At 35.0% G+C, this 27999-nt stretch overlaps 2 protein-coding genes and 1 long non-coding RNA gene across 6 annotated transcripts; all 3 read left to right on the forward strand.

The window, feature by feature from the left end:
* Nucleotides 1-2718: 2718 nt before the first annotated feature.
* Nucleotides 2719-6451, forward strand: LOC110910473. Of its 4 annotated transcripts, none has more exons than XR_002576190.2 (6): nt 2719-3194; nt 3285-3467; nt 3573-4261; nt 4383-4437; nt 5395-5502; nt 6269-6451. It is a non-coding gene; the product is annotated as an uncharacterized LOC110910473 (long non-coding RNA). The 4 variants fall into 4 exon arrangements; XR_004881533.1 differs by lacking the exon at nt 6269-6451 and having other exon boundaries at nt 3573-3733; nt 4015-4261; nt 5395-5659; XR_002576189.2 differs by lacking the exon at nt 6269-6451 and having other exon boundaries at nt 3573-3733; nt 4073-4261; nt 5395-5659.
* A 29-nt stretch (nt 6452-6480) lies between these two features.
* On the forward strand, nt 6481-8199 carry LOC110913230. Its single transcript, XM_022158076.1, has one exon. The coding sequence runs from the start codon at nt 6481-6483 to the stop codon at nt 8197-8199; it is 1719 nt and encodes a 572-aa protein (XP_022013768.1).
* LOC110913229 lies at nt 8148-10293 on the forward strand. Its single transcript, XM_022158074.2, has 9 exons — nt 8148-8402; nt 8473-8550; nt 8656-8736; nt 8811-8879; nt 8968-9257; nt 9355-9543; nt 9640-9796; nt 9877-9972; nt 10055-10293. Exons 1-9 carry the CDS (start codon nt 8253-8255, stop codon nt 10160-10162), a joined length of 1218 nt encoding a protein of 405 aa, XP_022013766.1. The 5' UTR covers nt 8148-8252; the 3' UTR covers nt 10163-10293.
* Nucleotides 10294-27999: the final 17706 nt, after the last annotated feature.

Here is a 27999-nt window from a genome sequence, read left to right on the forward strand (position 1 = left end):
GTTGTTTGCTGTGATTGGTGCAGGTTGGCGGTGGGCTAGTCCGTGGATACCGTATGACATTCACTAAGAACATGTGTAGTGGTTTAGTGAATAATGCCCTTACTCTTGGGTGTTTTTCGCGATATGGCAGTTCAATCAGTAAGGGGGCATTATTGGACTTTTTACAAAAGGGCGTAGTGGAATAATGCCCAAACAATCATTACACAATTATTAATTTTTTTAAATTAAAAACTAATAATATTTCATTAAATAAAAAAAAATAAAATACTAGTATTAAAAAATAAACTTATTTGCCCCAAACTATCGAAATTTAAGTTTTTAAACTGAAAACTAAAACCACAGGGGTCTAATTAACCAATGTTCAAAACCACAAGGGTCTAATTTGCCATTTTGCCAATGTTAAATAAACCACCCGCCTCCCAACCCTTCTTCTTCGTTTGACCGGCAAAAATTACGGCTAACCACAAAACCCAAACCCACTCGAATTCCGGAAAAAACTCCGGCTATCTCCATCTCTATCTCTTTAAACCCATATGGTGTTATCTGATTGGCCAACAATTTGCAATTTTGGCGTGATTTAAAACACGCTGGGGAGTTTTTTTTTTTCGAAAATAACGCCGAAAAACGCCCAAGGGGGTGGAGCCTTGGCGTGTTTGGCGGCTTTTTTTTTGGAAAAATCACGCTTATTACGGACGGTCTAGGTAATTTTTTGTTTTTTCAACAGTTTCTTATATATACGTATAAAAACTATAGAAAAGAAAAATTATGTTGGTGATGTAGTAGATGGGTTGTCTAAATGCCATTTAAGTGGTATCAGGTATGGGTTTGATTCCTTGCACGTCCGACAGTGTTAAAACTTCATTTAATTTCGTATTTCTTTAGTAATTCTTTTTCCTTTTTTAACTCATATTTTTTTCTTTAATTTGATAATTTTCTTTAATAATTTACGTTCTTTAAGTTTTTCTAAATGCTTAAGTACATGGTTGTGGCTAATTTTTTTCCTCGATATTCCATTTAAGTATATGTTTGTTAAAAACGAAGTTCTATTTAAACATGGTTGTGGCTAATTTTTTTCCTCGACATTCCATTCAAGTACAGGTTTTGTTAAAAACGAAGTTCTATTTAAAAGTAAAACGTACGGTTGAATGATGAACAAAACCGATTATGATTTCTAAACATCAGTCGTTGTTTTCAAATAACGTATGATTTACATATCATTTGCTATGTTTGTCGAATTGTCGTAACAAGAGACGTCAACAAACCTAATTAAATTAAAACATTAAAATGTAAAGTAAAAATATTAAATTAAACTAGGAAATACAGATGTTAATGCTGAAAGTACTAAAAATATTATTAAAATACTAAAAAACCCATATATTAATTTTAGAATTCAAGTATTAGATAATTATTAATTCAAGTATATTACATTATTATTGTAACAAAAGTTGCGATTGAAGTATATTGGATCGGTAGAACTTTTTTTTTGCTAGAATACTCGATATTATTAGAATAATATATATTTTTTAAAGTAAAAAAATATATATCTCATCAAAACTAAATTTACATAGTTGATAAAAATACAATCCAAAATTCAAAAACAGTAGAACTTGTTTAATCACAACTCATTTTAATCTCTTAACTACTAGAAAAGACATTATTTTAGGCGTTTCAATATTACATTTTGGGCGTTTTATCACTTAACACCGCCCAAAATATTACTTTTGCATATTCCTAACAATTTTTCGCCCAAAAAAACAAAAGAATAGCCTAAAAAAGTATACAATATGGGCGAACTTCAGTGGAGCCCAAAGAAATCAATTATTTGGGCGAAGACTTGTAAGTGGCCCAAAAATAACAGTTTTTTTGGGCGAAAATTAATGTGGCTAAAAAAAAAAACATGTTATATAAATAGAAAAAACCCTAGCAGTTACTTCAATTCATGCATCTCTCGATTAATGATTCTTCTCCATCAAAGCCTTACCATCAATTTCTTTGATTCTTTCAACTTATTGATTTAATTCTATTGTTCATTCAATTCAATCATTCCATTAACAAAGGTATATAGAGTTTCATCATATTATCGTTTATATATTTACTCGTTCTTGAATTCTTTTATAATCACTAATTGATTATATGTTGCTATTAATTTGTAGATAAAAATTGTACGTATACTTCGAAACATTTCTCTTCAATATTCTATCAAGACTTAAAGGTACGTAATTTTGGTTTTATCAATAATGTATTCTATTTTTATTTAAATATTTGTGTATAACAAAAGCAATATTAGTCTAACATTTTGTGTATAATATTTCTAATATAGATATGTATGATATGTGTGCATTGAAGATAACCCTTTATAGTATACCCGTCCAAAATTTATCTAATAGAGATAAATTTTGGATTGTCCCTGTTTGGGACTGCTTTTTAAATATTCTATCTCATTAGGATGTGTATGTATTTTAACTTGTTAACTTTTTAAGAAAAAATTGGCAGTATTTCCCCTACTCCTTCGGGTTTGTGGTTTAACTGCATACTTGGGGAGTTGAGGGGAAACGCTGCCGATTTTTTCTTAAATAGTTTTCACGTTAAAATATATACATGTGAGATAGATTATCTATATACTATATATAAGCATTTCCTATGTCTAAAATAGTAATTTAACATCAATTTTTTAAGACGCCATGTACAAGGTCCGAAGCAAAGTTCCATTATTTTCAACCCTGCTCCCAAATTTGCCCCTCATTTAACAAGGCTTCAATGATTTCTTCGGTTTGGAGCAGTGTAATAATGAAATTGAAGCCTGTTGGGTTGCATCACCTCTTCCGAATTCCACTTCTGCAACCACTCATAAGTCACCGTTCATCCTTTCACTAACCCTAGATCCTTTTCGTTTCAAATCAAATCCACTTTTTCTCTACTTAGGTCTCTCTCTCTCTCAAAGTTCTGGAGCACTCCTCTCCATCGATTTCTCAATTCTTGTGTGTCCCTCTCATTCGATCTCTCAAATCCATGACCCCATCTAGTGACGATATGGTGTGTAGTGGTAAAATTTGCTCCCTAGGGTTTCAGTGGTAGGATTCTCGAGCAGATCCGTGGCAACTGAGACGAGATCCCGGTGGTAGATGGCTGTTGAGGTAGGTTTCGACAACCCGGTTCCAATTTATCAGCTGCATGTACGTTTTCTGACAACCGAGGTAAGTCTGGCGACCTTCTTTTGATTTGTGTAGGTCATGTGCTTCAGCTTGTTAGTTCTAGCAACTGATGTTGAACTTTTGTAACTCTAGCGACTATAATGATGATTCCGACAACTTGGGTAGTGGTTTGCGACGACAACAATGACTACCTGCGGTGGAGGTGAACTTCAGCCGCTAAACAACGGTGGTCTATGGTGGTGGTTGTATACTTCGGCCGCCAAAATCGTCTTGTGTTGAAGTGGAGCAAAAAATCTCTGATCTCTAAGATTACAGGTTCCCACCTTATGAAACTCAGTATAGTTATTTCTTGTTTACATTTTATTTGTATTGGTTCACGTCTAATATTTGAATTTTCCTGCCAATCTTTGTTTTGTGTAGGGCCCTAAACTGCCAAACAAATTTCAAAGCTCATGATTAGATAGATAGGTCTCAAAACGAAAGGGGGGGAAACCGATAGAAATCAAAGTATGAGCATATATTGATTGTTCAATCGAAATGCAAACAATTTTACAATGTCTTAGTGTTGTTGATTGCGAAAGGTAAATTGTTTTCCGGTTTGTTATTGTTTAAATGTCACCATCTGTTGGTTTTTATATACTTTTTTCTAAGTGTGTTTGGTTGATTGAATAGACTGGATTTAGAGTTTGGGCAAAGGGGTTGTTTTTGTGATTTTTTTTATTATGTAATTTTATAATATGATTTGAAGTTGCTAAGTTCAATGCAAATTTTGGGGTGTAAATTAGCTAAATTGTCATTTGGAATGGTCTATTTGGCGATTGCTTATTCGGATTGATTTTCTGCTTATTGTGTTTTGTTGCAGTAATAACATGTTTTGAGGGCGTTTGGATTGGTTAAATTAAACTTTTTTATGTGATTAGTTGTGCAGTGAAACCATAGCTGAGGTAAGATATATTTGTTTATCGTTCTTTGGAACCCTAACTGTCAGCACATGTTTGTTTTGTTTCGGATGGTGTGGTGTCTGATGCGAGCAAAATGAAGGCAGCCGCCTCTGCCAAGAGAGGAAGTAAAGCCTCCACCGCCGCTACTTCAGCTAAGGTGGTCCAGATGTAATTACATTCTATTCCCTCACAGTCACAGTGATATATGCTTCTTTAAAGTTGTAACCAAATTATGATGCAGTTGCCACTTTGGAATTGCATTGGTCTCACAAAGTTCATTTGTTAACAGGCTATGTCAACTAACTATTTCGAAGGTTGTTGTTGTCTAATAGAGAGGTTGCAAGGTAGGTTCGGTTACAGGTTTGGTATTCTTTTTTTGCAATAGATTTCTGTTACCTATGTTAGGTTGATCTCAGCTGGTGCCCTTGCCCCGCATGACTTGTGCATGTATCCTCCCCTGACAACCACCATCTTTAATCTAACTACTTATAAGCACAAGTTAAATTAATACACAATAATCATTAAGTAGGTACTAATAATTATTTCACACGGTTGAAAGTTCTGCCCTTGAATTTAAAGGATCTGAAAGTGTAAGAACTCTTGTCGCTATTGTGGTATGAATGCTTCCAAAGTTCCTATCATAACCATTACCTTCAATTTTTTTTCTTAATTCATTACTATAGATGGTGGCATTGCAGCAGAGAACCAAGCTAAGTTGGTTTTTATTTTTATTTTAGTTATTATTATTTACTTGTGAAAATTATTTTTCTATACACATTTGACTTTTCTTTAAAAAGAACAAACTAGAGTACCAAATAAGTCCAGTAACTTGGGTTTTCAGAATCCTGAGTTCTTAGGGAAGTCCCAAAGGTCTCTAAAATTTTTGACACAGGTGAACATAGATTGAGCTACATTGTATTTTGTGGGTATAAAATTGGGCTTGCGGGGTATAACATTGGGCTTGCTTGGTTTTTGTTATTACGTCGAAACACCCGGATTGTGGATGGGTATAAAATTATTTGTACCTAATAGATAAGTAACCGGTTACAACGTGTGCAACAATTCTATGAACTGATGATTCATTTTCCCGCTTTTTTATGTCTATCCTATTTCTTAATAGAAAAGTTAACTAAAAATATTTCTTAAATTTTCATTAATAACTATTTACTTACTCAACCCGTGTATTACACGAGTACCTAACCTTGTTTATAATGTATTAAAAACTTAATATCAAATTATTAATCATTCCTTAAACGTTATAACTGATTAAATTGATTAATGTCTTGATGTTGTTTTATTAGGATAACGATACATACGATGAGCTACTTTTGGACATTTCTGATCCAGACAAGGGTGATCCACTTGCTGTGGCCTGTGGTGGAGCCGACTCAGTTACACGGGACAACATGGTCAGATTATCAACCCGAATGCTCGATAACTATGAAAATTTATCCACACATGTTGTCGTGCATTAGAAACTTACATAAGAAATCTTGTATGTGATAGATAGTTGAGTTTGAATAGTTAGCAATCTAATGTAAGGTTAAGAGTACATTATTAGGTTAACATTATGTCTTCTTTATGTAATGTGCACGGTGTCTTATGATGATACATTCTTAATAAATACTTAAATACATTTAGAGATAACATGAGCATTAATTTTTTTTTCTATGATCAATCTAGACTAATGGTACTAAACTGTACCGTGTATATTTGGTACCTACACTTAATTTTGGAGATTTTCAGTACCGGTACTTGGTATTCATAATAAAGTTGATGCTTAGTTTCGAATTCGGACCATGTTATAAAAGACCATACTAATGTTAAGAATAAAAAAAAAACAAATGGACGTGTATACTAGATAATGTATCACAAAAGGTTTGATAAAATAAGAAAAACCGAGTATTAAACAAAGAAGCCTTTTATATATCTAAATTAACTACCCCCTTCGCTTCCAGACCCCACCCCCTTCGCTTTCAAATGTAATCACTTTCAAGCGTTTTATATATCTAAATCCTCACTCCGCTTTCTACCAGATTACCCGATGCGTAGTGTGTTTCCGCCGCAACGCGCGGGTTTTCCACTAGTTTAAAAAGTGGGTTAGGATCCACCGCCTAATTTCATACTTAATTGCATATCACTTATTTGATATACTTGATTATTTTAATTTTTCAGATGGAAGGTAGAGAATATTGGATGTACAATAGTAGCGTCGTGCGTACTTCCGAAATATATACGAAAGGCGTTTCTACTTTTCTTAAGGTTGCTGAAGCTAATCGGAGGAATGTTGGCTCCAAAGAGATTTGGTGTCCTTGTATGAGTTGTAAAACTTTTCAAAAATTCGGAAATATTCGTGATATAGAGTATCATTTGCTTCAAATGGTTTTATGCCTAATTCAACTTGTTGGTCAAAACATGGGGAATCACGGATTGATGGTGCCACAACATCGACTAATATAGACAATGAGGATAATGAAAATCTCTTATATGGTGGCAATTTAAACGTTGATGATTTAAATGATGACGATTTAAATGGTGACGACTTAACTGATAACACTTTAAATGATAAAAACTTAGATGACATTTTTAAGGATTTAGAGAATGATATCGACGATGATGATTATATAAAATTACAACATCTAATTGAAGATGCACAAAAACCATTATACAGCGATTGTGAGATTTCAAAACTTGAAGCTGTGTTGAAGTTATTTAACTTGAAAGCAAAAAACAGATGGAGCGATACAAGTTTCACAGATCTATTAGTTGTTTTGCATGACATACTTCCGAAAGATAACAAGTTACCAATTTCATTTTACCAAGCCAAAAAAATGATGAATCCAATGGGATTGGAAGTGGAAAGAATACATGCATGCCCGAATGATTGCATCTTGTATAGAAATGAGTATGAGAGCAGTCATAAATGTGTTGTATGTGACGAATCTAGGTACAAGAGAAAAAGTAAAACTGGTGAATATCATAATGATGTGACCAAAAATGGACCACCGGCCAAAGTAATGTGGTATTTTCCAATTATACCAAGACTAAAACGATTATTTTCAAACGGGAAAGAAGCAAAACTGTTACGTTGGCATTCTGATGAGCGTATAAAAGATGGGAAATTAAGACATGTGGCAGATTCGATTCAATGGAGAAATTTTGATAGGAAATATCCAGAATTCGGTAACGAGGCTAGGAACATAAGGTTTGGGCTTAGTTCCGATGGATTCAATCCTTTCGGAAACGCTAGTAGTGGTCATAGTACGTGGCTGGTTCTTCTTTGCATCTACAATCTTCCATCGTGGTTATGCATGAAACGAAAATACATAATGATGTCGTTGTTGATTCAGGGTCCGAAACAACCTGGTAATAAGATTGATACTTATTTGTCCCCTCTGATTGATGACCTAAAAACTTTATGGAGTTCTGGAGCAGATGTGTATGATGCTTATAAGAAGGAATATTTTAAATTGAGTGCCATGATTTTTTGCACCATAAATGATTTCTCAGCGTACGCTAATTTATCAGGATATAGTACGAAAGGTAAAAAAGCTTGTCCTGTTTGTGAAGACGAGACAAGTTCGGTGTGGTTAAATAATTGCAGAAAAACGGTATACATGGGACACCGAAGGTTCCTTCCGCGTGGTCACAATTATCGGTTTAACACAAAGGACTTTAATGGAAGTACCGAGACTGGAAAAGCACCCAAGAATTTTGATGCATTTTCACGAGTTACAAATCTAGAAACTGGGTTGGGAAAAAGAACTCGTGTAAAGCAAGGTGTTAATTGGAAAAGAAGATCAATCTTTTGGGACTTACCATACTGGAGACATTTACAAGTTATGCATTGTCTAGATGTTATGCATATCGAGAAAAATGTATGTGATAGCTTGATAGGATTATTATTAGACATTCCCGGAAAAACTAAAGATGGTATCAATGTTCGTAAAGATATGGAAGAAATGGGAATACGTAAAGAGCTTGCCCCTGTTGATAAAGGTAATCGTATTTATCTGCCACCTGCGTGTTTTAAAAGTGTAATGTTTTGTAGGAACCCACCTTTTGTGAGTTGTTATACACGCATCCTTCCAAAAGAGAAAAAATAGTTGGTACAGCATATCTTCATCCTAATTCGACTAGGATTATACATAATGGGCCAATGGCTGATGGTTATGTGAAAATCGAAGTAATTGAAATATATCCCGAATACAAGAAAACGTCGCTTCCTGAACTTTCATGCTACGAGGAACTTGAAGATTATGGTGATGCCATTGGTCATTTCATTCAGTGGCCACTTTCTTCTATAAAGGTTCTTTAATGTATGAATTATATATTACTTTCTTTTACTCTTACCTTCTAATATGTTTGTTAAACTGTAGCTTTCAAACATAGAGGCAACTCATCATATTCCAACCATGATACAACCAGCTCATGAAAACACATGTTATTCACCAGAGGTTAGGAGTCTCGTTTGGGTCTCGGGTCGTGTTACTCGCGTTCGGGTAGTATATTATGTAGATTATTTTTGTTTTATATGATAACAATTTCATTTGCTTTTATAGTTTGAGGATGTCACCGAACAATATCAAATTCATGAAAATCATCAAATTGATATGACAATGGTCGAAAATGTTAGCGATGAGGTAATCATGTACTAACATTTAGATTGATGAGGTAATAAAATCAATCAACTAATAGTATGTTTATAATTATGTAGTTTCTATTTGGCCCGCATGATGTTTCAACTGAACATGACGTTGACGGATCAGAAGAACTGGATATGATGGTAATCGAAAACTCAAATATGTTATATATGTTTGTGTGCGTATATGTAACTACCATTTTTATGAAAATTTGTTTGTTAAATAATGTAGTTTTCGGAACCTGTTGAACAAACTCAAGCTTCAACGATGTCAAAGGAACAAAAAAGAATACAAGAGGCCTTGTGGAATATCGAACATTTGCGCCCTAAAAGTATAAAATCATTGGCCGAACGGTTAAGAAAACACTATGGCGGCGAGACGAGCATTCAACTTAAGTGTCCTACTGGGATGTATCCCACTACCGATTCCAGTCACTCATATGACTACGTCGAATATGAGGGGGTGTTGCAGTTTTTAGCAAACGGATTGCTTGATGCCAGCTTCATTCATTGGTGTCAAATGTAAGTTATATTATAATTATCATCATCTCAGACATCTATATTTTATTTTTAAATATGGTTAAGTATTTTAACATTCTGTTTATTTTCTTGAGATTAGGTTTTTATATAATCACATGCGGTCAAAAAAAGAGAGCGCAAAAGGAAAAACTCGTGTTGCCTACTTCAATACCCAATACATCACCGGGAAAGAATGTGAGAAAAATCTGGCAAGTGTTAAAGAACACTTAGTCGAGGTCTACAAACTTCACAAGGACAAAAAGTATTTTCTCGCTCCATTTTTCTACGGGTAATGTATATTATTGTATTTTAACGTGTTATATTTATTTTTTTAATTTTATTATTGATCTTTTATAATGACTATAGCTTAATTACTTTTTTGAAGTGGTCATTGGGTGTTGTTTATTGTGTCCCCTTCGGACCGGAAAGGTTGGATTTTGGATTCAGTGTCGATTAGAGCCGAAAAGAATAAAAATCATTATCCTCTAACAAAAGCAATTGAAACTACCTTTGGAAGTCAATTTACATGGAAGATGGCAAAGGTATGTTATCCATATATATTTTGTATTTTATAAAATTAAAAGATTATTTTATTAATGCATTTTCGTTTGATTCAATGTAGTGTATGCAACAAGATGGCTCTTGGGAGTGTGGATATTTGGTAATAAGAAACATGTTCAACTTTGTTCTCGAAAAGCAATATGATTTTCCGAAAAAGGTAAGTGTTGTATTTAATTTACATATTTTGAATCAATTCTACATGTTTGAATCAATCTTATTTTGTTTACTTGCTTTTTCAGATTTGGAACGACACAAGAAATGTCACTGAAGCGGAAATCGATGAGTTGGTTAAGAACATTATGACTCGGTTTTTCAGAGAAGTGTTTAATGATACCACCAAGAAATAGTATCGTGTTTGAACAATTTTTGTAAGATATGTCCGCTATCAAACATGTTTGGGATATATCTGTTTAGGTTTGTTGATGAAACACGTTTGTGATGTTTGTTTGGATGTTTAATGTAATTTTGGTTTCATTTATATGCATCTGTCTTTGTTTTTTACAAATTTTTGGGTGGCTGCATTTATTGGGAAAATTCTTGGCATTCAGCAGGGGTTTTATAAGAACTTTTTTGGGCATTTAAAGGGTTTTTTTTGAGCGTTTATGATAACTTTTTTGGGCATTTAAAGGGTTTTTTTTGAGCGTTTATGGTTCAAGTAGTTCAGACTTTTAGGAAAGTCTTTTTGGGCGTTTTGGGATTTATTTTGAGTGATTTATGGAAGGGTTTTTTGGGCGTTTCCATGTTATTTTGGGCAGTTTTGAGCAGGCTTCTTAGGGCTCTTTTTTAGGCGTTTTATTTACAATACGGGCGAGTTAATAAACGCTCAGAGTGAGTCCTTTGTTTTTTCCAGCCACTATTGTTTGGGCGTTCCTAAATCTACAGAAAACTGCTCAAAATCAATGTTTTGAACGCTCAAAGAAATAATTTTTGTGGTAGTTATAACCTGATCTTAAATGATATTTTTTTTTAACGGCGATCTTAAATAATATTAATAACCATTTTAATAACTAGAATCACTCACACCTATGATCTGCACTCATAGTATCGATAAATGTGTTCTCCATTGCAACTTTTTTTTTCAATGATATTAATAACTTTTAATGTCACCGCTTTGTCGTATAAAAATTCTGTACACAACTACACATATATTATATAAATACTTTATTTCATTTTGTACACAACTACACATATATATTATATAAATACACTTTATTTCATTTACAAGTATAGTGAGCTTTAGTTTATATTTTGGAGTATAGTAAAATTTGTCATGGTTGAAAATGGTTGCACGTGAACTTAAGTGTATCTAAGCATATATGCTTACGTGGATATTATTTATTGGATGATAAAAGTCTTGTAACGGCGGTGACGCTGGAATTGGAGATGAGATCGGACGGATGAAAATGCACGATGAGTTGGTGAGAGAATTGAGAAGGGACACGTGGCGAGAGGAGAAGAAAGGCACCGTTTGAGAAAAGAATCCTGACAAACAAACCCTACCACACTCCTTATCTCCTCTTCTTTCTTTGTCCTCTCTTTTAAGCTACCCTCTTCTCTTCCTCAAAATAAATATATGCTTCCTAGTTTATATCCTAGTTTATAGACCCGCGTATTACACGAGTTCGTACAAAATAAATGATATGGTTATATAATCTTTAAAAAACTTTATATTACTAACGACCTATATTAGTTAGTAACGAAACTTTAAATATACGAATTTCCATTACCATATAATAAATAGTTCACACAACTAACTTTAATTTATCACAAAAACTGACCCATCTTAATTAGTAATGTTGAAAATAACATAATACTCGTGTATTACAAAAGTTGAATACTGAAAAACATGTAATACACAAATTTATATATTATTAATATGAATGGAAATATGTATTATGTTACATATAACAATGTATAAATAATAATAATTTGTATTATTGTGTATCTTTTAAATATAACTATTATTCAAAATAAATCTCTAAGACCTGAATTATGTTTACAAAATTCATCATTTAAGTTGTTTTTTTTCTCTTTATTGGTAAAAAACAATTTTATTGGTATGACATAAATTAGATTTGTTATTCTTACTAATAATTGTTATACAAATTTAGTTAATAAATAGTATTTGTAAAGTTATGATATAAGTTAAAGGTTTATATATGATGAATAAATCTTTTCATTATTAAAGGTTAATTGACTTTGTATAAAATGAAATTAATATGTTTCTTAGCTCTATTAAATTGAAAAACATCATAAATCAATGTAGCTACAAATCTTAATATTATCCCATCTATAATACTTCAAAACGTTAAGTTCTCTCCAACTACCATTTTAAAACCAAGTTTAATAAAATTTTAGTCTTGTTGCGAGGTAGTCATCTGGTTAGTTACTCTTTTTAGCTTTCATTTGTATGTTGGAAAAACTCATATATTGATTTTATAGATAATCTTATATATGATAACATTTTTTGTTTTTTTTTTCTTTTGTAATTTAAACTATTTTATTTTAAGAAGTACCAAAATCATAATTTTAAATATTATAGATCACTTATGTATATTTTTTAATCATAAATTAGAAATAGATATTAATTATTATATATTATTAATGAATTATCATACATTAAAATTATTTTTTTTTTTGGGTAAAGGGTTACCCCGGTGATTTTATATATTCACAACCAAAGCAAACAAGTAGTGAGGTGAAATCCACACTAGTTCTTACATGAGACATGCCCCACGTAAGTAAAAACCAAAACAACGAAACCGACATAACAAATCAAGACACCTAGTCTAGCAACTAGCGATAACAATAGCAACTAAGAGCTGTCACCTAGCCTCCATCGTCGCTCACGGTATCTTCACCAATCTCCCAAACGCCTCGCATTAATTAGAAGGATGTTAAAGGAGAAAATGCCATGTGGCATTATAAGTATTCTTTTATTAGTATTAGATTAGATTACTTATAACTAATTACTATTATTAGTATATTAATATAAATATAAACTAGCATTGAGAACCCGTATATGTAATTTAGGTGAACCATAGGGACCAAAGTAATTGTATAGTATCCACTTTTTATGACGTTCGAATATAACATGTGTTTAGAAATCTCAAAAATTAAATTGTTATTATTAGGACCCGCACGTAACGACAGAACTGTGAAACCAAAAAAAAAAAAATAGACGTGAAACGTTTATGTATATTTTTTGGTAGAAAAGTATAGAAAAAATATGTAAAAGCATATTATCTATTTCCAACATATACAAGCACAAGTGTGAAAAAGTCGGCGGGAATAGGGAAATCAAATGGTTAGTCAAAATGGTGACCACCTTTTTTTTTCTTTGCATAAACAAACACAAGTGTGAAAAAGTCGGCGAGAATAGGGAAATCAAATGGTTGGTCAAAATGGTGGCCAACTTTTTTTTTTCTTTGCATAAAATAGGTATTTATAAGTTCTGTCAAATTATGATTTTATCCCCTGTTTAAAATTACGATATTGTCCTCAGTTCGATATTAAATTTAATGGCAGTGAATAGTATCACCCTGCCATTGCTTCAAATGGGCGGCCGCTTCTCCCTTAAAATTACGTTTTTGCCATGCAATAGTGTTTCTCTCCCCCTTGGTTCAAATGGGCGGCGAGCAATACCTATTGGCCCGAGCTAAAAAATACGATTTCGCCCCCAGTTAAACAATACAGTTTTGTCTCAACTTCAAAATACATTTACCCTTTTACCCCGAGCTAAAAAATACGATTTCGCCCTCGGTAAAAAAATTACACTTTACCCTCAGCCAAAATTACGTTTTCGCCCCAGTTCAAAATAAAATTTGTTCCCCCCCCCCGGGGCTTAAAATTACGAATTTACACCAGTTTATTATTTTATACCTACTTTAACATTACGGTTTTGCCCACAGTTTAAAATTACGTATTTGCCCCCAATTCAAAATAAATTTATGCTTTTGCCCCCAGCTAAAATTTACGAACTTCCCCTCGGTTCAAAATTACGATATCACCCTCAATTCAAAATTACGTTTTTGCCCCCAGTGCAAAATAAAATTATGGTTTTCCTCTAGCTAAAAATTAGGATTTTAAAATTGATTTTTCCCCCAAGTAAAAATAAAAATATGACTTTGTCCCCAGCTAAAAATCGTGTTAAAGAGCTGTCTAACACTCTTTTTATTTTTTATATCTAGCAAAACTATAGTACTGTTATTTTAATTGGCTGAGAATTATTCGGTCATCGCCCCGCAACGCGGACGGGGCATCACCTAGTATATTAAAAACCCAAAGCAATTGAATAGTACTTTTAGTATATTATAATATAATAATTTTATTTTTTTAATATTATAATAATTGTTATTTTCTTTACTTTTTAAGTTTGGTGTCAACCAGTACTTGTATCGAAAATACAAGTTCGTTATCGGTACATGATTTTTTTTAATATTATAATAATTGTTATTTTATGTATTTTTTAAGTTTGATAAGTTTGGTGTCAACCAGTACTTGTATAAAAAATACGAGTTCGTTATCGGTACATGAAGGTAAAAACCAGCACTAGCCTGGTACATAAAACGCCAAAAGTTGGTACCGAATTGAGTTTGATAGTCTGTTAGTTTGAGAAATTTGGTACTGCTACCCAGTACCATTTGCTCATCCCTGATCATGGGTACCGTACGAACAACAGCGTTATCGTACAACTTTTTTTTTTAGTTTCAGGGGTAGGATGAGCTCGGTGCCAACTAATACCCCAGTTACGGTATCGGTATATGAAGGTAAAAACCGGTAGCGAACCGGTACCAGAAACGCCAAACGTCAGTACCGAACTGGTACTTAGGATCTTTCGGTTCAGTAAATTCGGTACCGGCACCCTTTACTATTTGCTCATCTCTGACTACGGGTTTCTACTGAACAACATCGTTACCATACAACCTTTTAGTTGATTTTCTTTCGGTTATTTTTTAGTGTTTTTTATATATTTTCTTTTTATTCTTGTCAGCAGTTTCGTATGCAACGCGCTCATAGTAATTTCAAACACATATAAACACAGACTAAATAACAAAATACGTTCGCCGTAACGCGACGGCAGCTTTAATTATAACTAGTTATAGATAAATAACAGTTATATGAATTCAAATTACATGAGTAAAATAAAACAGAAAAAAATTCAAAGATGCTTTACACATTAGTACATAAAGCAATGAAGACTTGTACAAAGTTGAATCGTAAAATATACATACAAAACTATTTTGTATAATTTATTTAAATAATTAAAACAAAACATATTAAAATATTTTAATAATTTGTCCTTGCAGGCCCTATTGGAAGTTAACATGATTAATTAATGTTTCATTTGGTATGTCATTTGATATTAGAGTTTTTTAGTTTCCTCATACTTCAACAGCATAAATCCTTTCTCCATGTAACTATACTTAGAGATGTTCAACAAGATGGGGCACATGGTGACAACAAATTTCGGTTTTCCACATCATGCTCAGGGGTACATTTTTTTTTATCAATTATTTTACTTCTTGTTTAAGATTTAGGGATGTTTGATTTGTTGCAAGATGATTATTATATACTTTTCATTCGAACATATTAAACTATTACCAAGGTTAATTGTAAGGCGAATTTTGTTTTGCAAATCATAATGAAGGTACCGATGTTTCTACGAGCCCACTACAACATTCAAATGTCATGAATAATAATGGACCTAATGGAGCAAGCAACAACAATAACACATTTGATAATGTTTATGGATCAAATAATTCTGTGACGCCCGAGCCAGTTGTTTGAAGATCTAATCGAGCCACGATTACCCCAGTACGTTTTAACGATTATGTTTTAAATTCGTGCACTATTGATGAAGATTATTTATTGCTTCCAGATGCCGAACCGACTTATTTTAACGATTTCGAAAATAAAGCGGAGTGGATGAAAGCAATGCGTGTAGAAATCGAATCAATAAATAAAAATAATACTTGGTAGTTAACCGAGTTACCGCGTGGTGCAAAAGCGATTGGTTTGAAGTGGATTTTCAAGGTTAAAAGAAACGTGGATGGCTCACTAAATAAACACAAGGCTAGACTCGTGGCAAAGGGTTATGTTCAGCAACCCGGAGTTGATTTTGACGAATTGTTCGCGCCAATTGATCGACTTGAAACAGTTCGGTTACTTTTATCTCTTGCAGCGAATCAAGGTTGGGAATTACATCATCTAGATGTCAAATCCGCGTTCCTACATGGCGAATTAAAATAAAAAGTTTATGTCATTTAACCAGAAGGGTTCGTTAAAAATGGTGAAGAGCATAAAGTTTATAAATTGTAAAAGGCGTTATACGGGTTAAGGCAAGCTCCACGTGCGTGGAATACGAAGTTAAACAATATATTGTTAAATATGAAATTTCACAGGTGCTCGCAAGAACAAGCCGTATATCGAAGAACCGTTGGAACGGGCGTCTTATTAATCGGCGTGTACGTGGACGATTTAATTGTGACGAGTTCAAATTTGAAACTTATTATGGAGTTTAAGCACGAGATGGCTAAAATCTTTGAAATGTCGGATTTGGGAAAGCTTACTTATTATTTTGGAATTGAAGTGTCGTAGAGCAAGGACGGGATAAAAATAAAGCAAAAGGCGTATGCAAAGAAGATACTCACAGAAACCGGTATGATTAACTACAATCCTATTAATGCTCCCATAGACTTGAACGTGAAAGTTTCTAAATTTGAAGACGAAGAAAATTTTCATACAACGAGATATCGAAAGATTTGTCGGGTGTCTCCGGTACCTTTTACAGACACGACCAGACTTGGCGTTTTCGGTCGAAGTAGTCAGTCGGTACATGCAATGCCCGAAGCAATCTCATGCTGCTCTCATCAAGCAAATTCTTCGCTATATAAAAGGTACTTTTAGCTATGGCATTACCTATACTCAAGGAGAAAATATGTTGGTCGGTTACAGTGATAGTAGTCACAACATAGATCCGGACGATGGAAGAAGTACTACGGGACACGTGTTTTATTTTGTGTCTTCCCCAATTACCTGGTGTTCTCAAAAGAAAAGTACAATTGCTTTATCATCGTGTGAGGCGTAGTATATGGCGGCTAGTGCAGCCGCGTGCCAGGCGGTTTGGCTAACAAAATCAATTGGTGAATTACTCGATAAGAAAATTCAAGTGGCGGTGTTACGTGTTGATAATACATCGGCGATAGCTCTTGTGAAGAACCCGGTTTTCCATGGAAGGAGCAAACACATAAAATCTCAGTTTCACAACATTCGGGAATGTGTTGATCGTGAAGATATCGTGATCGAGCATGTTAGTGGCATTGATCAAAAGGCAGATATTTTGACGAAGGCTCTTGGGAAGATCAAGTTCAAGGAGATGATTGAAAAGCTTGGAGTTGAAGACTTTCAAGGCAAGGTAACTAATTAAGGAGAGGATAATTTCGAATTAAATGTTCCTTTCAAGGCAAGGTAACTAATTAAGGAGAGGATAATTATAGATAGTTTAAATATGCTAAGATTTAAATTATTAGTTATAATTATCATGTCCAAAAATAAATAGATTTTTAGCAATCTTAGTTATAATCTAATAGGCGTGTTTAGATTATCAATACCATGTTTTGGGTATTATAGATTGTAAGTTAAGTTTTGTGATAGTTTCTTGACATTAGTAAAATTTGGGTGCTTAGCCAAGTTCTTATTGTTTTCGGTTATCGTTCTTGTTCAATACCGATTTATCTTGAGTGGCATTGACTATTGACTTGCTATTTTATTATAGACCATGTAATATTGTTAGTGTCCATTGCACGACTTTACCATGGCATTGACACTCATTCCCATTTTAACACATATGCACATTTTTGTTCAGACTTTGAGCATGTTTGAGATGAACCAGTAAAATCGTTCCACAATATATAACCATCTATTAACTTTTTGTGAAACTGTCTTTTGAGCACTTAGTTTGATACATGGTTCTTACCAATATTATACTACACATATGACAGGTACACTTGGCTATTTGTATGTGGTTTAGTTTTAATGTGAAAATCAATTCTATGAATTTAAAGTCGTGTGAAAAACCACAATTAAAAATATTTATCATGCACACATCACTAAATACGTGAATTGATTTTGATAGTCATCAAAATATGAAATTTGGATTCCCTCTCCCTTTGTTCATATTCTTGTGGAACTTTTGTCGTCCCATTCATTGTGGTTCCTCGGCCCTGCTAGCCATTTGCTTGTTCTAACTTAACACATTTAAAGAAAGGGAAAGCTAAATAAACTAGCAAGCAATCCAAGTTAATTTCCAATAGAAATTAATTATGTACGGATCCCATACTCCAAACACGAGCAATAAACTAATGAAATTGCAAGATAACCATAGTCATATAACACATTCCTAACACGAAGAAGTAATTTAGATTTGATCAAGTGACTACAAGCATAATACACCAACAATGTATTTTTAGTTTTTTTTACCTTTTGACTTCAGTTTACATGATAATACACCAAGTTGTTTTCAAACTAGCACTCATGATTGAATGGGTACCAAGCTCATAGATGGTCCATGTGGGATATTAAAATTTTGGATTTGATCTCTAAGTATGAGAACCTACACAAATGTGATGTGTGTGTGTAAACACAATGTATTTTGTATAGTTTTGTACAAGTTTTAGTCGTTTAACGAGTCGTGTTTAGATCTAGTTGTAGTGCTTATTGTGCATCTGGTTTTTCAGGCTTAGGCTTACCATGGACTAAACGAGGTAAAAGGAGCATCTAAGCTGAAAAACGGACACGGCGGGTCAACACGGGACCCACAAGAGGTGAGTTGGAAAAATGTCTCCCCCATGCGACGCGTGGGAGTGGGTTAAGCCTCACGCGACGCGCCAGTGGGGGAGTAATTTGTGGGGCCTGGTTAGCGTTGCTCCGCGCCACGCGGAGGGTGACAAAGACTCTCCCACGACGCGTGGGAGAGTGCCGTTTCGGGAAAGATTAGGTTTTGATTTAAATATGAAAATTATAACACCATTCCACATTGAGCCGTTTCAGACGATTCCAGAGCTTCCCAAAGGCGATTTTTAGAGTCCTGACACCCAGTTTATCTTATTTCTTCATGCAAACTCAATACGAATCAAGAACTGAAGCTGTGATGACAATCATGCAAGGCCAAACATATTGTGACTTCCCTCGAATGATCAATTGCTTTGTTTGACACATTAAACTTTGTTTCAAATTCTTATCACTGGTCCTTTAAGTACATGTGTTGATTTCCTGGTAAACGTTTAATATATTTGATTTTTTTTCGTTTATCAAGCGTATTAGTGATTTCCTTGCATCATTAGCGGATTGGTAAATTGGTGGGTAATTGGTATAATCAAACAGATTGTTAGGTTGTTATAGTTTATATAAAAACTGTTCCAAATAATTAATCAAAGTCATTAATTCCAAGCCTATGTCTATGTGGCGTTTTGGATCAGTAAACAGGTGTTTGTGTTAAATGGGTAATCGGGATTTTGGGTGGAGGTTACTTCTTCTCATTCTGATTACACTTTTCGTGACAATTTTTTTTTCTAAAAAAACAAACAAACCCCAATTAGATTATAGTAGTTCTTTGTTAAATTCTTTTACACTGACCACAAATTCCCTACGGATACGACCTTACTTACCCGTACTAGTATTGGTATTTAAGTTAAAAATAAATATTTCTGATTAACTCACGACAGTTATATCAGAATGGTGTATATTTTTTTTTTGTTAAATAGTGTGAAATGACCAAAATACCCTTACATTATAAATAGAAAACAAATGTAAAATAATACCACCTCTCTATACTCTAACTCGTATCTCTTCGCCAGCAACACTAAGAAAAATATTAATAAAAGTAAAACAAGGTGTCTGTTTGTAAAAAAAAAAAGAATATTGTTTATTGTGTAATTTGTTTTATCTAATCATAGAGTATATATATGTAAGACTATCCGGTGTGGTAGGTAAGGGCAATAAAGCAAATCCTGTTACGTGTCTGCCACCTAGGTCATAGGGGCTTTGCCCTCTAAAATCCCAATTCTATGGGGAGGTAGCCAAGGGTAAGGGACATATGTTTTTTTTATTAAATCTTAAAAAAACAAAAGAATTAAATCCCAACCAAAAATTTCGAACAAACCCATAGTCAAAGAGCCCTACGCCCGTGGATATAGTACATGCGGCTTGGACAACGCCACCCATCTTGTTGTTGTGGGGTGCTGTTTGAGGCATGGAGGGGCTTTGCCCCCCCCCCCCACGCCATCACACCGTGCAACCTAAGGTCATTTAATTTTGATTAACCGCTATGTTTGTAGATTTTTAATGAGGTGCATGTAGCCATGTAACAAGGAAGAAGATATAAAACACATCTTTACTAAAAATAGATGTTTATATATAGTCTAAAATTTACTTAAGGCTTCCCCCTTCATGCCATCACATCGTGCAACCTAAAGTCATTTATATTTGTTGAATTTTAATGAAATGCATGTAGCCACGTAACAAGTAAGAAGATATAAAACACATCTTTACTAAAAATAGATGTTTATATATAGTAAAAAATTTACTTAGGTGCTATTGGTTTTTTCTGAAAAGCTCTGCACAATCTCTTCTGTCTGCGCCGCCCAGACCACGCGCAAACTGTTTGTTTTTTCGAAGACGTTTTATTAAAAAACGTCTACGCGAGCTCTTCTTGGTGCAGACTTGGCCCAACCACTTCTAAGATCTTCTAAGGTCCACCATTCCTCTAGGGAGAAAGGTGTTAGGGCTATTCATAATGTTCTGAAATTGCCAGTCGGCAGTCCACCATTCCTCTAGTGCTCCTGGTAAAGGTCTAGGGTGAACAATAGGGTCTGGGATGGCAGGTTCTAGGTTAACAGGCAGTAGGGCTTCTGCTGGGTAGTTAAAGAGAGTTTCATCGGCAGGTCTGATGATATCACCGAATGCCAGTTTACGGTCCAACTCTTCCTCCCAAGATAGTGGTTCCTGGTTTTGCTAGAACTCTCTCCAGTTTCTATTCCCTTTCCTTTATCCTTCGGATCTTCCTTTTTCATAGTCTTCTGGGTTGCTGGCTTCTTCCTGCGTACACGCCTCCAACCTACCCACCGATGTCTCTTTTTCACTACTTTTGGTTTTTCCTGAGGTTGGGCTTTAAATACCATAGGCTCCTCCATATCTGCCTGGTACCCAGTAGTAATACTAGTGATATCCATATCTGTACTATGGATAGAAATATTCTGTAGAGCTTCTGATAGTTCGTTCATGCTGTTAGCACACACGAAGACGCACACAATCCTAAGTTAAAATTTTGTAAACTAGAATTTCACAAAATCACAAAATGGCAATCAGATAAATTAAGTATTTCTAAATACTTAATTGGCTTAAACCAGTGGCTCTGATACCACCTTTTTCTGTCACGGCCCCCGCGCCCGGGTTGACCCGGTCCAGGAGCCGCGGGACAGAAAACCCGTGGTATTTATGTTTACAGCGGAAGTCTTAACAGGATCGTTTTAAACTTGAAAATGCCCGAGTATTATTTATTTCATAATTCGGGACAACCCCGTAATTTACAGTAGAGAAATTTCATAGGAATTCCCTTATTCTTTTACAAAACATGTTTAATTATTTATTTAATCCACTACTTCAAGCCTGTGAGTGCTCCATAGCACTTGTTCTTAATTCACAGTAGGTCACCTGAAACATGTTGAGAAAATATTTTGTCAAGGGGAAATACTGAGTGAATCATTCATTTTGATAAAAAGACACGTTATAATTCACAGTATTAAGGGAGATTACAATGTTTCTATCAACTAATTACCCCAAATCGGTATTTGTCACTCGACTCGTTTCTGTGACTATGGTCAGATCACCCATTGGCTAACTCATTGTCCAATGGTGACGGGAAATAAGTAATGTATACAAAACCCCACATACCGGCAGTAATTGAAGATTACAGAAACTTAATCCTTGTAATTATAACTTTAAAACTAAACATGATTTTAAAAGCAAATTTGGTAAAAAGAGAATGACTCACATTGCCAGTTTATATAAGCAGGGTTTAGCCTACTGGTAAGCCGAATAACCTAGTTTAAACAATAATGCACACGAACCAGGTTAATAACTAATACAGCATTTACGATAACTCACGAGATACAACCCTCACAACGAATGACAAAGTGCCATACTAAACATCCATCGAATTAACGACGAATGACAAAGTATAACCCTAATGCGGGCAACACTTAAACATCCATTGGATAGTTTCAATCGATCGGATATTTAATCGTACCAGCGATCGAGTTAATGCCCGGTATTGTGGCAGCACCTCACTATATGAAAATATAGATTTGGACAGTATAACTTCGTTTATGAAAGATTTCGTCAACACAGAATGAAAGTCCCTGAGCTAGGCTATTTATAGCCTGAAATTGGGTTTTACGCGGCCTGCGTAAACCCACACATATATCTTACGCGGCCCGCGAGGCCGCCTAGTCTAGGCGTAGACTTGGTTGGTCATAGGCTTAGGTTTGACAGATGGGCTATACGTGGCCCGGATGCTTATCCGGGTGAATTTCAAGTTGACGCGGCCCGCGCAAACACCTCTTATAGTTTACGCGGCCCGCCTGAAACCTTAAAACTCATCCGGTGATTCAGTAAGTTGTGGCGGACCACGTAAGGTTAAGCTATCCCTTACGCGGCCCGCCTAAAACCTAATTTTCTTGTTTTTCTTGGTTTTTCATGCACAGTAGGTTTCAGGGGTCCGGGTTTATATTTTTAGGTTGTTCAGGGACATTTTTGAAGGTCCTTACACTTATGGAAGTATTTTCATTTGTCTCAACTTCTGAACCCATTTTGGTATACTCTTGAGCGTATTTGCATAGCCATGAAACCCAAATTCTCGACTCTTATTCAAGCTACAAACATGTTGAAACTCAAGTTATAAAAGTTTATCTATTCAATTAAAATAAGTTATCTCCTCCATTTTTGTCTTGTATAATCCATTCTCTTCAACAATTCTATCCCAAACTTCTCCTATATCCTTCATGAACTCCACAAAATCAAACTCTTCTTTCTCATCAAACGGCACAAACTCAATATCAAACGCGTCACAAAGTACCCTCCATATCATTTTCCACGTAAACACATCACCGTTTGTGCAATTAAATGCTTCATTATTTGCCTTGTCTGTCATCGACGCCCGTATTTGCTATTCAGCTAGCACTCTAGCATCAGACACATCCCAAAAGTGTTTCCAACTGTACTTGTTACCAAAATACCTATAGAAATACAATCATTAATGAAAGAGCAAAATATGATGTATTCAAATCTGCTATAAAACTCAATAGTGAAAAGGGTATAGTGCAAACATCATATAAAAAAACTTGTACCAAAAAGATATACAAAAGACACTAATACCCCTCTATACAACTAAGTGTCTATAAGCATATTTAATTATTGTTTTAACTACGATAAATGGGCAGGTGTGTGTGTATATATATACGTAGGATTCGATTCAATTAAGAAACGCCACGAGCTGTGAGAACTATGAGAACTTCTACTTCTTGTGCGAGTTGGGCCGCTATTAACTACGATAAATGGGCAGGTGTGTGTGTATATATATATGTAGGATTCGATTCAATTAAGAACCGCCACGAGCTGTGAGAACTATGAGAACTTCTACTTCTCGTGCGAGTTGGGCCGCTATCTTTTTGCACAAACGTTGATGAAAATGTTATAAACAGTAACATTTTCATCAACCAACTTTTTATTCAGACTTTGAGCATGTTTGAGATGAACCAGTAAAATCGTTCCACAATATATAACCATCTACCAACTTTTTGTGAAGCTGTCTTTTGAGCACTTAGTTTGATACATGCATGGTTCTTACCAATATTATACTACACATATGACAGGTACACTTGGCTATTTGTATGCGGTTTAGTTTTGATGTGAACATCAATTCTATGAATTTAAAGTGGTGTGAAAAACCACAATTAAAAATATTTATTATGCACATATCACTAAATACATGAATTGATTTTGATAGTCATCAAAATATGAAATTTGGATTCCCCCTCCCTTTTTTCATATTCTTGTGGAACTTCTGTCGTCCCATTCATTGTGGTTTCTCGGCCCTCCTAGCCATTTACTTGTTCTAATTGAACACATTTAAAGAAAGGGAAAGCTAAATAAACTAGAAAGCAATCCAAGTTAATATCCAATAGAAATTAATTATGTATGGATCCCATACTCCGAACACGAGCAATAAATTATTGAAATTGCAAGATAACCATAGTCATATAACACAATCCTAACACGAAGAAGTAATTTAGATTTGATCAAGTGACTGCAGGCATAATACACCAACAATGTATTTATAGTTTTTTTTTTACCTTTTGACTTCAGTTTACATGATAACACACCAAGTGGTTTTCAAACTAGCACTCATGATTGAATGGGTATCAAGTTCATAGATGGTCCATGTGGGATATTAAAATTTTGGATTTGATCCCTAAGTATGAGAACCTACACAAATGTGATGTGTGTGTAAACACAATGTATTTTGTGTAGTCTTGTACAAGTTTTAGTCGTTTAACGAGTCGTGTTTAGATCTAGTAGTTGTGCTTATTGTGCATCGGGTTTTTCAGGCTTAGGCTTACCATGGACTAAACGAGGTAAAAGGAGCATCCAAGCTGAAAAACGGGCTCGACGGGTCAACACGGGACCCACAACAAGTGTGTTGGAAAAATGTCTCCCCCATGCGACGCGGGGGAGTGGGTTAAACCTCCCGCGACGCGCCAGTGGGGGAGTAATTTGTGGGGCCTGTTTAGCGTTGCTCCGCGCCACGCGGAGGGTGACCAAGACTCTCCCACGACGCGCGGGAGAGTGCCGTTTCGGGAAAGATTAGGTTTTGATTTAAATATGAAAATTATAACACCATTCCACATTGAGCCGTTTCAGACGATTCCAGAGCTTCCCAAAGGCAATTTTTAGAGTCCTGACACCCGGTTTAGCTTGTTTCTTCATGCAAACTCAATACGAATTAAGAGCTGAAGCTGTGACGACAATCATGCAAGGCCAAACATATTGTGACTTCCCTCGAACGATTAATTGCTTTGTTTGACACATTAAACTTTGTTTCAAATTCTTATAACTGGTCCTTTAAGTACTTGTGTTGATTTCCTGGTAAACGTTTAATATATTTGATTTGTTTGTCGTTTATCATGCGTATTAGTGATTTCCTTGCATCATTAGCGGGTTGGTAAATTGGTGGGTAATTGGTATAATCAAACAGATTGTTAGGTTGTTATTGTTTATTTAAAAACTGTTCCAAATAATTAATCAAAGTCATTAATTCCAAGCCCATGTCTATGTGGTGTTTTGGATCAGTAAACGTTTTTGTGTTAAACGGGTAATCGAAAATTCGGGTGGAGGTTACTTCTTCTCATTCTGATTACACTTTTCGTGACAATTTTTTTTCTAAAAAAAAACAAACAAACCCCAATTAGATTATAGTAGTTCTTAGTTAAATTCTTTTACACTGACCACAAATTCCCTTTGGATACGACCTTACTTACCCGTACTTGTATTGGTATTTAAGATAAAAATAAATATTTCTGATAAACCCATGGCAGTTATATCAGAATGGTGTATATTTTTTTTTGTTAAATGACGTGAAATGACCAAAATACCCTTACATTATAAATAGAAGACACATGTAAAATAAAACCACAACAAGGTGTCTGTTTGTAAAAAAAAAAGAATATTGTTTATTGTGTAATTTGTTTTATCTAATCATAGAGTATATATATTTAAGACTATCCGGTGTGGTAGGCAAGGGCAATAAAGCAAATCCCATTACGTGTCTGCCACCTAGGTCGTGGGGGCCTTGCCCTCTGAAATCCCAATCCTATGGGGTGGTAGCCAAGGGTAAGGGACATATGTTTTTTTATTAAATCTTAAAAAAACAAAAGAATTAAATCCCAACCAAAACTTTCGAACAAACCCACAGTCAAAGAGCACTACGCCCGTGGATATATTGCACGCGGCTTGGACAACGCCACCCATCTTGTTGTTGTGGGGTGCTGTTTGAGGCATAGAGGGGCTTTGCCCCCCTCCTCCACGCCATCACACAGTGCAACCTAAGGTTATTTAATTTTGATTAACCACTATGTTTGTTGATTTTTAATGAGGTGCATGTAGCCATGTAACAAGGAAGAAGATATAAAACACATCTTTACTAAAAATAGATGTTTATATATAGTTAAAAAATTTTACTTAAGGCTTCCCCCTTCATGCCATGACACCGTCCAACCTAAAGTCATTTATGTTTGTTGAATTTTAATGAAATGCATGTAGCCACGTAACAAGGAAGAAGATATAAAACACATCTTTACTAAAAATAGATGTTTATATATAGTAAAAAATTTACTTAGGTGCTATTTGTTTTTTCTGAAAAGCTCTACGCAGGCTCTTCTGTCTGCGCCGCCCAGACCACGCGCAAACTGTTTGTTTTTTCGAAGACGTTTTATTAAAAAACGTCTATGCGAGCTCTTTTTGGTGTAGACTTGGCCCAACCACTTCTAAGATCATCTGAAGAGTGTTAAACACCACCACCCACCACCACCACCACCAGCACCACCGTCCACCACCTACCATCACCACCACCAACGTTGACCGTCCATCACCACCACCGTCCACCACCCACCACCGTCCATCACCACCACCGTCTATCACCATCACCGTCCAACACCACCACTACCACCCACCACCCCTGTCCGTACACCACCACCAGTTTATTTTAAAAGTCTACCTACGTTAAAAAACAAACAAACTTCTTCTTGCAGACTGTAGAGGTTTGGTCCACATTTTCTTCCACAAATGTCTGTCGATGTGGTCCACAGACTTCAAACATTTTTCCTCTTAAAAAATAAACACCACCTTAGTTAAAGCTTTTAAATAAAAATAAGTTAATGAACATATAGCACCAATTAATTAACTATTCAAAATTTCACTCACACCACAAAATTATAAACCATGAATAGTGAGGAAGATCCAAAATACAATGGTTAATTTATTTGGAATTTATATTAAATAAGTAAAAATGCATTACCTTAGGGTTGTTAAGTGTAAGGTTGAGTGGTGTGGTTTAGCACCACTTACCATCTTAGTTAGGGCTGTTCAAATTGCTCGACGCTTGAAACACGTTCGATGCTCGCTCTAAAAATGCTCAAAATTTGCTCGTTCGATCTAGCTCGATTGAAAAAGGCGCTCGGTTCGGATCGGTTCGGTTTGTAAACGAAGCGGGCACGAGCAAAGGTCTACTCAGTTCGGTTCAACTCGGTTGGCTCGATTTATTTTTTAATATACACACACATACATAATGACTAAAAACACACATTAATATTGTTTAGTCCAAGATCCACATAGACGTCACATCATTTAAGTATAGAACTGAAGGCTGATACTAATATTCCATTGTCCAATAATTCAATGTCCTTTGATTAATTAAGTCAAAAGGTCAAATACTAAAATGTGAAACGTCAATCGATACTCAAGTCTCAACCAGTTATTCAATTCAGAAGTACATAATCGTAATTAAAACCCCACATCAACCATCATTATTCAAATTCTCCATTGCCACACGCCGACTCCCTATGATTTTGCTTCAATCGATCGACGATTCATCTTCCTACTCATATGATCTCAGTAGAACCCGTGAGTGTTTTTTCTTTTCCTTGTTGTTTGTTAAATTTATACATGTGTTCTAACTAGACGAAACCTTAGTGACAAAGACTGTACTTTACTCTAGATACTAACACCTCCATCATCACTTTCCTATTTTGTTCTGAAACGATCGATACTCGATCGACATTCGTTCGAAAAATGCTCGAATCAAAAGACGTTTGTTCGACTTTGGCTCGGCTGAAAAAATGCTCGGTTCAATTCGACTAATCTCAACATATCATGCCTCAAAACACCACCCCTCCATCGGGGGGGGGGGTGCCATTGTAGCATTGCCATTGCCTTGGCGAGCGTTAAGGCTTGGATGTGTGGGGACCACCTTTCAAGAGCTGATCATTTTTTCCCCTTTTTTCTTATTATTAGGAGACTCTATTATTAGGTAAAGGAGTTTTATGGAGCTTTATTCCACCCCATAGTATAG

The sequence above is a fragment of the Helianthus annuus genome, chromosome 15 (genome assembly GCF_002127325.2).
Source record: "Helianthus annuus cultivar XRQ/B chromosome 15, HanXRQr2.0-SUNRISE, whole genome shotgun sequence".
Classification (NCBI taxonomy): domain Eukaryota; kingdom Viridiplantae; phylum Streptophyta; class Magnoliopsida; order Asterales; family Asteraceae; genus Helianthus; species Helianthus annuus.

Bases quoted from the DNA above. Each gene is read 5' to 3' on its own strand.
- LOC110913230 (XM_022158076.1), top strand. From the start codon at position 6,481: ATGCCTAATTCAACTTGTTGGTCAAAACATGGGGAATCACGGATTGAT.
- LOC110913229 (XM_022158074.2), top strand. From the start codon at position 8,253: ATGGCTGATGGTTATGTGAAAATCGAAGTAATTGAAATATATCCCGAA. The intron at 8,403-8,472 runs GTTCTTTAATGT...GTTAAACTGTAG, and splicing joins GGCCACTTTCTTCTATAAAG to CTTTCAAACATAGAGGCAAC. The intron at 9,797-9,876 runs GTATGTTATCCA...GATTCAATGTAG, and splicing joins TTACATGGAAGATGGCAAAG to TGTATGCAACAAGATGGCTC.